The sequence below is a fragment of the Rana temporaria genome, chromosome 8 (assembly GCF_905171775.1).
Source record: "Rana temporaria chromosome 8, aRanTem1.1, whole genome shotgun sequence".
NCBI lineage: Eukaryota > Metazoa > Chordata > Amphibia > Anura > Ranidae > Rana > Rana temporaria.
In genome coordinates, this window is record NC_053496.1 from 25,460,101 (window position 1) to 25,474,867 (window position 14,767).

The window sequence follows — 14,767 nt, forward strand, 5'->3', positions numbered from 1 at the left end:
GCCGTTTACGTTAGGCTTTTCCCGGCGTATAGTTACCCCTGCTATATGGTGGTGTAAGTTAAGTATGGCCGTCGTTCCCGCAACAAAATTAGAAAATTTAACGTCGTTTGCGTAACTCGTCCGTGAATGGGGCTGGACGTCATTTACGTTCACGTCGAAACCAATGACGTCCTTGCGGCGTATTGGGAGCAATGCACACTGGGAGATTTCCACGGACGGCGCATGCGCCTTTCGTGAAAAACTTTAATCACGTCGGGTCACACAACATTTACATAAAACACGCCCCCCTGTTCCAAATTTGAATTAGGCGGGCTTACGCCGGCCGATTTACACTACGTCGCCGCAACTTACGGAGCAAGTGCTTTGAGAATACAGCACTTGCCCGTCTAAGTTGCGGAGGCGTAACGTAAATCGGATACGTTACCCCGCCGCAAAGATACGCCGTTCTACGAGAATCTGGCCCATTGTGTATTAAAGTGGTTCTAAAGGCAGAGGATATTTTACCTTGGAGGCTTGCTATTGGGAACACTCAGCAGGGGGAGGGGGAGTCAAAAATAAGAGGATTGGGGCTGCTCTGTGCAAAACCATTGCACAGAGCAGGTAAGTACAACAGGTTTGTTACTTTTTTTTTTTCAAATGACAACCTTTCAAATCCCTTTAATGCTTATAGAGCTGCATTCATCTGTGTCTATTAAATCTGCATAGAGATCATCTATAAAGTACTGGTACTTGATCACCCACGGAAGTAATCAATACACCCATAATTCTACCCTATATGGAACATTTGGTGATGTGTGTTAGAATATCCCTCTCCCAAGCTTGCCGACTTCAATCGTGCCTTTGTACTAACCCGTCATTGCATAACCTCAGCCTAATAATTAGAGAACATTTACCTTAGAAGGTAACCAGCCAGGATAATGAGCGCAAAGCAGACCAGTAAAGGTACCAGGACCGATGTTAATATAGAATTGGCGCTGGGCTCAGTGGGTTCTGTAGTATCTGGAAAAAAAAAAGAAAAAGAACATTTTAAAATCAGAGTTCAACTCCAGACAACACATAAAATCATTCAATAAATTGTTTGCAAGGAACCTGTTTTTGGAGCAAGATACCTGTGTGAGAAGGCTCAGCCGGAAGCTGCCGTTCTCCGACTACCAGGTTGCATGCTAGTTGCAGAATAATGAAACGGAATCTATCCATATTTGGAATTAATGTGAAGCCCAAGAGGCAAAGAAAGACAGTCTGCATGTTTTTTGCTCCCTGACTTGTTACATTTAAAACAGAAATCCCCATCAATCCATCTACATTTCTCTGCAGACAGCTTAACCACTTAAGGACCAAGACTCTTTTTCAGATGTGTTGTTTACAAGTTAAAAACGAGTTTTTTTTGCTAGAAAATTACTTCGAAATCCCAAACATTATAAAAAAAAAAATCGAACACCCTAGAGAATAAAATGCCGGTCGTTGCAATACTTTTTGGTAGATTCACATACAATTGCCTAAAATTAGGACGGCCTAGCCTAGTCTTTTTAGGCTACACCGCCGTAAATTATTTAGGCTATTAGTGATTCTCAAACCACTTACCTTCAAATTTTCGGCGGCGTAGCCTAAAACGAGCGGGCGTAAGCGCGCCTAATTCAAATGACTGGGAGGGGGGCGTGTAGCATGTAAATGAGGCTTGACCTCACGTTTTTTTTACGTTTTTTACACTGCACATTTGCGCCGGGCGACTACATTTCCCAGTGCGCATTGCGGCTAAGTAGGCCGTATGGGCCTATTGATTTCGACGCGTACGTAAACGACGTAAATCCTGATTCGCGGACGACTTGCGCAAACGACGTAAAAAATTCGAACCTTGCGGCGGGAACGGCGGCCATACTTAACGTTGTTATTCCACCTCATAGGTGGAATAACTTTAGGCGGCCTATCGCGTACGGAAACGACGTAATGCGACGGTGTAGGCCCGGCGTACGCTCGTGAATCGGCGTATCCCCTCATTTACATAATCTAGGCCGGCCGCAATGTAAGCGCCACCTAGCGGTAAGCCAAAACATTGCAATCTAAGATAGGACGGCGCAAGCCGTCCTATCTTAGATATGTTTAAGCGTATCTCTGTTAGAGAATACACTTAAACATAGGTCGGCTTCGATTCAGAGTTAGGTCGGCTTATCTGTAGATAAGCCGGCCTAACTCTTTGTGAATATACCTATTTATGTCATACCGTATATGTGCAGCCGTCTTACAAGTGCACTTTTTTAGGAAAAAATACACTCTTTTGAATTAAAAAATAAGACAACAGTAAAGTTAGCCCAATTTTTTTTTTTATTGTAAAACATAATGTTACGCTGAGTAAACCGATACCCAACATGTCACGCTTCAAAATTGTGCCCGCTCGTGGAATGGCGACAAACTTTTACCCTTAAAAATCTACAGGTTGCATGTTTTGAGTTACAGAGGAGGTCTAGGGCTAGAATTATTGCTCTCGCTCTAAAGATCAAAGCGATACCTCACATGTATTCGACAGTATTCCTGTCTCTCTAGCTCCCATGCTACCTTGTCCAGAATTGACATGGCCTTGGGCAACGAGTTGGCTCTGGGTATGGTCAAGGAGATAGAATATGGACCAAGGGGGGTCTCAGACCACTCACTATTGGACCTAGTTATTAGGAGGAGTAAGAATATCCTTCAAAGAGAGTGGAAAATCAGCCCATACTGGCTTGAGCTATTGGGTGAACCACAGGAAATGTTGAACAGCTTGAAAGAATATCTCGAAATAAATACAGGCTCGGCAAGGTCTGGAGTGGTCTGGGACTCGCTGAAGGCCTATTTGAGGGGTCTGTTGATCCAGGGAGTGGCAAGAGTGCAGAGGGAGTCTAGGGCATGGGAAGAGGATCTTAGAAGTGAAGTGATGGTAGCTGAACAAAGATATATTGAGACCCCGTCCGTAAGTAGTCAAAGAGAGTGGCTCGACAAACAGAAGGCCTATAAGATGGCCACCATGAGAAAGGCAGAGAACCATCGAATATTCCAGAAACAAGCCCAATTTGGGGAGGGGGAGAAGGTGGGGCGAGTTTTGTCTTTGCTGACTCGGGCCAATTCCCCCTCTTCAAATATCTCGGCAATTAGGGCCTTAACAGGCGATATTTCCACTGATAGTAGTGAGATAAGACAAACATTTCATGGCTTTTATAAATCCCTCTATAAGTCTAGGGGAGGAAATGCAGGAATGGAGGCCTTCTTTCAGGGAATTCCAGTTCCAATTCTCCCAGAAGTGGACAGGGAAAAACTGGAATCCCCACTTACACTGGAAGAACTACAGTCGGCAGTAGCGGGGATGTCCAGCCATAAATCACCGGGCCCGGACGGGCTCCCAATAGAGATCTACAAACGCTTTAGTGAAATTTTACTACCAGAACTGCTTCAGATTTTAAAAAGTGCTTTCTTGGAGGGGCAACTCCCTTCCTCTATGATGGAGGCAACGATTGTTGTGATCCATAAGGAGGAAAAAGATAAATTAGATCCTACCTCTTATCGTCCAATATCATTGCTTTGTACAGACGCAAAAATTCTTGCTAAAGTACTGGCAAACCGACTAAAAGGGTGTATTGAGAGCCTTATCCACTCGGATCAATCAGGGTTCATTCCAAACAGGTCAACCAGCATAAACATCAGAAGGGCCTTCCTAAATATACAGATCCCCACTGACAACGAGGGCCCCAGAGCACTGTTGGCCTTAGACGCAGCTAAGGCCTTCGATAGCATTGAGTGGCCATACCTATGGAAGGTATTAGAAAGCTTTGGATTTGGCCCATTGTTTATTAAGTGGGTTCAACTCCTATATAGCGAACCACGAGCAAAAATCAAAATTAATGGTGAAGTCTCAGACACATTTAAGCTCGAGAGAGGGACGAGACAGGGCTGCCCCCTTTCACCGCTCCTGTTCGCACTTGCCATGGAACCTCTTGCTATCAAAACTAGACTAAATAAAGACATACAGGGGTTTAGAAGGGGTTCAGAGGAAGACAAGATATCGCTCTTCGCGGACGATGTCCTGTTTTTTATAGGGAATGTGGATAGCTCGTTGACCACAGTGGTCCAAATGGTCGGGGAGTTTGGAAAGTTTTCGGGACTAGTGGTTAATTGGGATACGTCGGCCTTACTCCCGATAGATCCGCTGGGGGACCAGACAATAGCCGAAATGCCCCAGTTGAAAATTACAACAAAATTGAAATACTTGGGGGTCTGGATCACTAGCGAGGTCAAGGAGTACACCAGTAATAACATCGCTCCACTACTGTTAAAATTGAAACTAAAAAAAGATATCTGGAGCCGCCTCCCCCTCTCTGTAGCTGGCAGATGCAATTTGATAAAAATGATCTGGCTTCCCCAGATACTATATGCCCTTCACAACTCTCCAGTCTGGGTGAACCAAATATGGTTTAAGCGAATGGAGACATTGTTTAGGGAGTTGGTGTGGAAGGGAGGTCAGGCCAGAATTAGACTTCAGACTATGCAACTGCCGGTGAAGGAGGGGGGGATGGCGGTCCCACACCCGAGAACATATTTCTTGGCATCCCAACTACAGCACATAGTGGGGTGTGGCTCTCAAAAGCTGGGCAATAAGAATTTTAAATTGATGCTATCAAGGGCTCCACATACGATCCTAATAGAAGCCCTAGAGGCAAACTCATTTCACTATCAATGCCCAACTGTAAAGCTAATTAACAAGGTATGGCAGACTACGAAAGCTTTGTTGGGATATACTGGTGTAACTGAGTTTGCCCCCCTCTGGCATAATAAGAACCTAACAGAACTTAGAGACATAGAAATTCCTAAAACTTGGGAGAACCAGGGGATAACACGGCTATTACACATGTATGAGGGAAACCTTATTAAAACTTTCTCGGAATTGAGAGATGAATTTAATATACCAAATAAGACATTCTTTAATTATTTACAGGTTAGGCATGCTCTCCAGACTCAGTTCAAGATCCATCCGATGGTTAGGACTCATACCCCTGTACTTCTCAAAATGATCCAGACTAACATTACAAAAGGTCAAATCTCTGTACTATACGACAAATTGGGGGCCAAATCCATAAGTCAAATCGGGGTGGCTAAGAGCCGAGAAAAGTGGGAAAGAGATATTGGGCTATTGACCCCGGAGAAGTGGAATGAAATCCTATATAGAGGAACACTGGTGTCAATTGCCCCAGCTCAGAGACTGTCCCACCTATTTCTACTCCACCGGGTCTATAATACCCCTAAAAAAATGTTTGCACTAGGTTGGAAGCAAAACGATGAATGCCCCAGGTGTAGGGCAACAGGGGACCTTATACACATGTTCTGGAGATGCCCCAAGCTCTTTAGATATTGGACAGCAGTGATAATCAAGATCAATAAGATCTTCAAGACCTCTTTAGAACCGGAGGCTAGAACTTGCCTGCTAGGTGGTATGGAAGACCATAGAATCCCCGTAGGAGCCATGGAAAGTGTACTTAGGTGCCTATTCCAAGCTCGGAAGCTAATAGCACAGAGATGGCAAGCGCATGTACCTCCAACAGTTGAGAATTGGGTTGAAACAATCAATGCTCTGATTTGGTGCGAGAGGGTGGCCTTTATTAAACAAGGAAACTACAACAGATTTAGAAGAGTGTGGGGGCCTTGGTTGATAGAAATGGGAGTCCCCTTTGAGAGATAGCCCCTGTATAGAGTGTGTAAATACCACTATCTCAGAGGCTGGTAAAGCTCTCTAATGACAAAAAGAAACTAATGACATCTCTGTACTCTCTGCCTTCCGATGGACTGGATTCTCTTTTATATGCCTCTGGGATTCCGCTTTTTTTCTCTTTGCCCTCTCTCCTTCAACTAACTAAAAACTAATTAGGATGAAGATACCTACTCCTATAGCTTTATAATATTGGCGGGGGGGGGGGGGGGGGGAGGGGGAGAAGAGAGGGAGGGGAAGGGGTAAATCAATGAATCTAAATAATGTATGTTTGTTTATTTGTATTAATGTAACTAAATTAAGCAATTTTATACTACAGATATGTAAGCATATAAACCTGTATTTATGTTTATATATTTTTTTTTTTTTTTTGAAAACAATAAAGAGAAATTAAGATAAAAAAAAAAAAAAATCTACAGGTTGCATGTTTTGAGTTACAGAGGAGGTCTAGGGCTAGAATTATTGCTCTCGCTCTAAAGATCAAAGCGATACCTCACATGTGTGGTTTGAACGTTGTGTTAGGCCCCGTACACACGACCGAACATGTCCGCTGAAACTGGTCCGCGGACCAGTTTCCGCGGTCATGTCCGACCGTGTGTACGGCCTAGTGGACAGGTTTCCAGCAGACAAAAGTTTCTTAGCATGCTTAGAAACTTGTCCGCTGGAAACCTGTCCGTCGGACATGTCCGCTGGTTATGACGTATAACCAGCGGCCCGAAATCCCGCGCATGCGTCAAATTGATTCAACAACGTCTTCTACGTCACCGCGTTCTCTGTCCGCGGGGATTTTGGTCTGATGGTGTGTACACACATCAGACCAAAAGCTCCCAGCAGACATGTCCGATGAAAACGGTCCGCGTCTCCTCGTGTGTACAAGGCCTAAGGGGCCCAAAAATGTTGGATGGCTGCACTGGTTGGGAGCATAAAATTGTCCAAAATGTCATGGTATGCCGACGCCTTAAGACTTACCTTCACTGGACCTAAAGGGCCAAGTCCAATACCTGAAAAACAACCCCACACCATAATCCCCCCTCCACCAACTTATTTGGACCAGTGCACAAAGCAAGGTCCATAAAGACATCGATGAGCGAGTTTGGGGTGGAGGAACTTGACTGGCCTGTACAGAGTCCCAAACACATCCCGATAGAATTAGAGCGGAGACTGTGAGCCAGGCCTTCTCTTCCACAATAGTGCCTGACCTCACAAATGCTCTTCTGGAAGAATGGTCAAACCTTCCCATAGACACACTCCTAAACCTTGTGGACAGCCTTGAGTTGAGAGGTATCTTAACCACTTGCTTACTGGGCCCATATACCCCCTTCCTGCCCAGGCGAAATTTCAGCTTTCAGCAGTGCGTCGCTTTAAATTAAAATTGCGCGGTCATGCGACGTGCCTCCCAAACAAAATTTACGTCCTTTTTTTCCCACAAATAGAGCTTTCTTTTGGTGGTATTTGATCACCTCTGCGTTTTTTATTTTTTGCGCTATAAAAAAAAAAAGAGCGACAATTTTGAAAAAAATAAAAACACAATATTTTTTACTTTTTGCTATAATAAATATCCCATTTAAAAAAAAAAAAAAAATAGATTAGGCCGATACGTATTCTACATATTTTTGGTAAAAAAAAAAAAAAAAATCGCAATAAGCGTATAGTGATTGGTTTGCGCAAAAGTTATAGTGGCTACAAAATAGGGGATAGAATTCTGACATTTTTTTTATTATTTTTTTTTTTTTACTCGTAATACGGCGATCTGCGAATTTTGGCAGGACTGCGATATTGCGGCGGACACATTTGACACATTTTTGGGACCATTCACATTAATACAGCGAACAGTTCTATAAAAATGCATTGATTACTGTATAAATGTGACTGGCAGGGAAGGGGTTAACACTAGGGGGTGAGGAAGGGGTTAAATGTGTATCCTGGGAGTGATTCTTACTGTGGGGGGAGGGGGGTGACTGGGGGAGGTGACCGATGCTGTGTCCCTATGTACAAGGGACACAGCATCTGTCTCCTCTCTCCCTGACAGGACGTGGATCTCTGTGTTTACACACAGAGCTCCACGTCCCTGCTCTGTCATTGCCAAACGCGGGCACCTGGTGGACATCGCAGGCGCCAGGCACGCGCATCGGCATCTCGGGGACGCGCCGGGTGCGCGCCCCCCGTGGCCGGAGGATGCGAGGCCGTAAAAAGACGGCCTCCCGGATTTATAGAGCCACCTGGAGGCCATCTTTTTACTATGGCCTGGGTCTAAAGTAGTTAATATAGCGCGGTCCTACCCTGAAGGGTCCCTTCCCAGAAGAGTTGAAGCTGTTATAGCTGCAAAGGGTGGACCAACTCAATATTGAACCCTACAGACTAAGGCCCCATACACACGAGAGGATTTATCCGCGAATACGGTCCAGCGGACCGTATCCGCGGATAAATCCTCTCGAGGATTTGCGCGGATTTCCATGCGATGGAGTGTACTCACCATCGAATCGAAATCCGCGCCGAAATCCTCTGGCGATGACGTGTCACGCTGTCGCCGCGATTATGACGCGGCGACGTGCGCGACGCTGTCATATAAGGAATTCCACGCATGCGTCGAATCATTACGACGCATGCGGGGGATCCCTTCGGACGGATGGATCCGGTGAGTCTATACAGACCAGCGGATCCATCTGTTGGGATGGATTCCAGCAGATGGATTTGATAGCATGTCATCAAATATTTATCCGCTGGAAATCCATCCCAGGGGATAAATATCCGCAGAAACAGATCCGCTGGAGTGTACACACCATAGGATCTATCCGCTGAAACCCATTCGCTGGGATTTTTCAGCGGATGGATTCTATCGTGTGTATGGGGCCTAAGACTGGGATGCCAATAAATTTTATGTGCGTGTAAAGGCAGGTGTCCCAATACTTTTGACAATATAGTGTACTTTCCTATCTATTTACTAATGCTAGGATTACAAATAGCCAATGTTGATTGAGAAAGTGAAGTTCCGCTTTGAACAGGCAAGAATTTAGAACGCAAGACAGACGATAACCGCCTGGAAATCTCCATCGACCACAAAGCCCTGCGCAATATTCCAATGACTTCAGGTTACCCGTTAAACACTCTTCATTTCTGGCTTTGTCAGCCCCGGAGGGAAGAACATTCATCGATTGTACAAGCTGGAGGGGCTGAATGTTCCTTTGCAAGCCGTTTTCTCCCCGTCCCCTGGGTGTCATTTTCTGCTAGTCTTGTTGTTTAGATCAGTATGAGAAGCAGGCGGGTAACGGAGGACGGCCTGAACCATTCCGCCTGCAGAGACCAGGTGGAAGATGTACAGGAATCCGGCTCAGTCCTCATTGTACGCAGTCCAACAGTCCCCTTCCTAATGTCTAACTGGATATTCATAAAGCAATGACGATATGCAAAGTGAAGTAACCTCTGAAGGCCAATGGAATGAATCAGCTAATATCCAATCAATGAGACAAGTACATAAATATTCATTCCCCCCCCCACAATGTGATCATTTCTCAGCAAAAATACCCCCACCCCCCCAAAAAAATAAATAAAAAATGTGTGTATAATATTCTGCACAGTGATCAATGTCATGTCACTTGTAGTCCAGCCCCCACACAGTTAGAATCACACACTTAACCCTTTGATCGCCCCCTAGTGTTAACCCCTTCCCTGCCAGTGTAATTTACACAGTAAACAGTTCATTTTAATAGCACTGGCCCAGATTCAGGTAGCAATTGCGCCTGCGTAACCATAGTTACGCAGCGCAATTGCTGACGAGTTCTCCCGATTCAGAGAACTCGTTACGCCGACTGCAGCCTAAAATCTGCGTGGCATAAGGCTCTTATGCCACGCAGATTTTAGGCTGCATTCTAGCGATGACCGCTAGGGGGCGCTCCCATTGTGATCTGTGTATAGTATGCAAATTTCATACTAACACCGATTCACAATGTTGCGCGAGCCCTGCGTACGCAAATTACGTAGTTTGCGTACGTCGGGTTTCGCGTAAGGTTACACATCCTAATAGCAGGCGCAGCCAATGCTATAGGATACCCGGCGTTCCCGCGTCGCGACGTTCGAATTTTACGTCGTTTGCGTAAGTGAATCGTGAATGGCGCTGGACGCCATTCACGTTCACTTTGAAGCAAATGACGTCCTTGCGACGTCATTTGCCGCAATGCACGTCGGGAAAGTTTCCCGACGGAGCATGCGCTGTACGCTCGGTGCGGGAGCGCGCCTAATTTAAATGATTCCCGCCCCCGGCGGGATCATTTACATTGCGCGCGCTTACGCCGGGCAATTTTGCCGGCGCGCCCTCGCAATTTACGGAGCTACTGCTCCGTGAATCGAGGGCAGCTCAAATTATTTGCGGGGGCGTAGGGCAAAATCGTTGCCCTCCATGCGCAAGTCGTACCTGAATCCGGGCCACTGATCGCTCTATAAAATGACAATGGTCCCAAAATAGTGTCAAAAGTGTCCGCCATAATGTCGCAGTCACGATAAAAATCGCAGATCGCCGCCATTACTAATAAAAACAAATTAATAATAAAAATGCCATAAAACTATCCCCTATTTTGTAGACGCTATAACTTTTGCGCAAACCAATCAATATACACTTACTGCGATATTTTTTTTACCAAAAATATGTAGAAGAATACGTATCGGCCTAAACTGAGGAAACAATTATTTTATTATATATATTTTTGGAGATATTTATTATAGAAAAAAGTTAAAAATATTGCTTTTTTTTTCAAAATTTACGCTCTTTTATAGCGCAAAAAAACAACGCAGAGGTGATCAAATACCACAAAAAAAAGCTCTATTTGTGGGAAAAAAAGGACATCAATTTTGTTTTTGTGCAACGTCGCACAACTGCGCAATTGTCAGTTAAAGCGACGCAGTGGCGAATCGCAAAAAAATGGCCCGGTCATTGGGCAGCCAATTCTTCCGAGGCTGAAGTGATTAATAAATATTGGTTTTATATCATTTTGGTAGTGTTGTTGCCGTTCACAATCTCACCCTAGGGGGAATCTCCAAATTTCATTTGGATCACAAAAGAACCCTTTACTTCTTATAGAACGATCCTAAAAAGTATACTTCTGAACATGTGATTCATGTGTTCGTTGTTACCAGTAGAGTGACCACATTTCCAAACTACCATTCAGGGACACCTTCCCTTCCCAAAAACCAGCTTGTGCTGTAACCAATCACAACACAGTGATTGGACACAAGAGGCGGGATTTATGATTTCTCCAATCACAAGCAGGGGGCGGGGATTGTGCTCCTCCAGGCATTCCCGGCCAGGACAAGTACTGTCATTGAGTAAAGCGGTGATGTGGCGGCTTTTTTTGGGGGCTTCAGATTGGCCCGGGGGGTGGCTGTGTCAGTTTCATTCCGGGACACTGTATTGTCCCGGAATGAAGGTGCCCGGGACAGACCTGCAAAATGCGGGACTGTCCCGGGCAATCCGGGACACGTAGTCACCCTAGTTACCAACCGTTTTTATTTCTGTACTTGTACACTTTTTTATTCAATTTATTAAGTTTTGTGGGCCAGATTCACGTAGAACCGCTTTAAACTGCGGCGGCGTAACGTATCTCATTTACGTTAAGTTTTACGGGCAAGTGCTCGATTCACAAAGCACTTGCCTGTAAAGTTGCGGCGGCGTAACGTAAATCCTCCGGCGCAAGCCCGCCAAATTCAAATGATCCGGGTAGGGGGCGTGGATCATTTAAATTAGGCGCGTTCCCGCACCGAACGTACTGCGCATGCACCGTCCCTAAAATTTCCCCAACGTGCATTGCGCTAAGTGACGTCGCAAGGACGTCATTGGTTTCGACGCTAACGTAAATGGCGTCCAGCGCCATTCAAGGATGACTTACGCAAACGACGTCAATTTTTAAATTTCGACGCGGGGACGACGGCCATACTTAACATTGAGTGCGCCTCATAGACCTAGGGGCAACTTTACGCGTCGCAAATCTTAAGTAAACGTCGTAAATTCACTGCGTCGGTCGGGCGTACGTTCGGGAATTCGCGTATTATGCTAATTTGCATACTCGATCGGGAAAACGACGGAGGCGACACCTAGCGGCGAAAAAAATAATTGCATTTAAGATCCGACAGCGTAAGAGCCTTACGCCTGTCGGATCATATGGTTATCTATGCGTAACTGATTCTAAGAATCAGGCGCATAGATACGACGGCCCAGATTAGGACTTACGACGGCGTACATGGCGTTGCGCCGTCGTAAGCCCTTTCAGAATCTGGGCCTGTGTTCTTAGTTATGTATTTTTACTCTCCAACGTGCTCAGCACACTCTCCGATCATTGCCTCTCCACCCCGGAGCAGAACAAATGTCCATTCTCCTGTTATATTGTTCTCGGGGGACCCAAGACCTTGCTGTAGAGTTCTATTGTTAAAGTTGGGCTTTTCTCCACACCTCTCACCCCATTCCTAACCGAATGACCTCTTCTAATCTATATAAGTAATCAGCATTTTCACCGCATTACAATTGTATTACCACGGCCAGGAGTTATTTTCTGCCAGACGTCGAAGTACAGTAAAATTGTGGGAGGAGAGCGAAGTGGCGATTTCCTGCTCTAACCATCACATTCATTTAACACTAACCACAGATGTAGAAGAAATGGACAGGCTTAAGCAGCTATTTAACCACTTCCATACCAGGCACTTACGCACCTTCCCGCCCAAGCCAATTTTCAGCTTTCAGCGCTGTCGCACTTTGAATGGCAATTGCGCGGTCATGCTACACTGTACCCAAACAAAATTGGCGTCCTTTTTCCCCACAAATAGAGCTTTCTTTTGGTGGTATTTGATCACCTCTGCGATTTTTTTTTTTGCGCAACAACTAAAAAAAGACTGAAAATTTGGAAAAAAATTTAAGGGCCAGATTCTCAAAGGCGTTACGACGGCGCAACACAATAAGCGCCGTCGTAACTCCTCATCTGGCCCCGGGTATCTATGCGACTGATTCTTAGAATCAGTTGCGCATAGATACCCATTAGATCTGACATGCGTAAGGCTGTTACGCTGTCAGATCTTAAATGTAATTTTTTTTCCCGCCGCTAGGTGTCGCATCGTCGTTTTCCCCGTCGTCTATGCAAATGAGGTAAGTACGCGAGATTCCCGAACCTACGCGCGTCCGACGCTGAGAATTTACGTCGTTTCCGTAGCGTACGCGACGCGTAAGGTTGCCCCTGCTATTAGCAGGGGCAACCAATGTTAACTATGGCCGTCGTTCCCGCGTCAAAGTTTAAAAAAATACGTCGTTTGCGTAAGACGTCCGTGAATGGCGCTGGACGCCATTTACGTAAACGTCTAAGCAAATGACGTCGGGGCGACGTCATTTAGCGCAATGCACGTCGGGTAATGTACCCGACGGAGCATGCGCAGTACGCTCGGCGCGGGAGCGCGCCTAATTTAAATGGTGCCCGCCCCATTTGAATTGGGCGGGCTTGCGCTGAGCGAATTAACTATACACCGCCGCAAGTTTACAGGTAAGTGTTCTGAGAATCAGGATGTAAACCTGTAAACCTGCGGCGGTGTAGCGTACAGCACATACATTACGCTGCCCAGGAGCAACGTTAATGTATGAGAATCTGGCCCTAAGTTTTTATTTTTTTCTGTAATTTTTTTTGTAAATAAGTACGTTTTCTTATGAGATGGCACTGATGGACATCGATGAGGTAGTACTGACGGGCACAGATGAGGTGGCACTGATTGGTGGCGCTGGTATGCGGCACTGATGGGCACACATAGGCGGCACTGATGGGCACACATAGGCGGCACTGATGGGCACTCATTCGGGGGCGGCACTGATGGGCACTCATATGCAGCACAGATGGGCACTCATGGGCGGCACTGATGGATACTTATGGGTGGCACAGATGGGCACAGATAGGTGGGCACTGGGCATGGATGGGCACTGTGGGGTGGCACTGATGGACACTGTGGGGTGGCACTGATGGACACTGTGGGGCGGCACTGATTTACCCATGTTGCCAATCAGTGCCCATTTGTGGGCACTGATTGGCATCTTTTTTTTTTTTTATGTTTTTTTTTTTTCCCAGACTTTTTTTTTCTGCCCCCTTTTTTTTTGCCCTTCCCTGGTCCAGGGTGGGCTTCCCTGGTGGTCCAGTGTGGCGATCCGAGGGGGGGCTGCGCTGATAAACAATCAGCGCGAACCCCCCTGTCAGGAGAGCCGCCGATCGGCTCTCCTCTACTCGCGTCTGTCAGACGCGAGTGAGGAAGAGCCATCAACGGCTCTTCCTGTTTACATCGTGATCAGCCGTGATTGGACATGGCTGATCACGTGGTAAAGAGTCTCCGTGAGAGACTCTTTACCGAGATCGGTGTTGCGGGGTGTCAGACTGACACCCTGCAACAACGATCGCCGGGGGCTCGCAGCGGCTCAGAATCCTATGACGTCCAGTCAGGATTATACAACCACTTTGCCGACGTCAATATGTCATTGGCGGGCGGAAAGTGGTTAACATTGAAATTTAGAAAACCTGTGTAAATGATTATATTTCGTGCACGGAGAGGTTTATTAAATGTGAATAGAAATCCTCACTTCCTGTTCTTCTGTCTGTAACTCCACACGGTAATGCAAGGCTTTCTCTCTGGTGTGGAGTGTCATACTTGCCCCCTCCCTTGGACTACAGGAGAGTCAGAGGACGGTCTCTACGTTGCAGATAGAGAAAGGAGCTGTGTGTTAGTGGGCGTCCTGACTCTCCTGTAGTCCAAGGGAGGGGGCGAGCACGACACTCCACACCAGGGAGAAAGCCTTGCATTACTGTGTGGAGTTACAGACAGAAGAACAGGAAGTGAGGATTTCTCAGAAGAAATAAGGACATTTAAAAACAAAATGGAAGGATGAGGTAAGTGAAGGAGGACTGCACTGAGGTAAAGGAAGCGATTTAGGGGGAAAACATTTTTTACCTTTACAACCCCTTCAAATTGTAATGCATTAGTTAACATTTCTCTACAATTTTCAAACTCTTTATATAAAAATCCAATATGTTATTA

General features: G+C 45.9%; 1 protein-coding gene across 1 annotated transcript in view; it reads right to left on the reverse strand.

The window, feature by feature from the left end:
* The window catches only part of PTPRE (protein tyrosine phosphatase receptor type E), a 327,572-nt gene that overhangs the window by 150,302 nt on the left and 162,503 nt on the right, over positions 1 to 14,767 (reverse strand). The window contains exon 3 of the mRNA XM_040361419.1: positions 894 to 999. Coding sequence (XP_040217353.1) covers positions 894 to 999 — 106 coding nt within the window. The remainder of the gene's footprint in view (positions 1 to 893; positions 1,000 to 14,767) is intronic.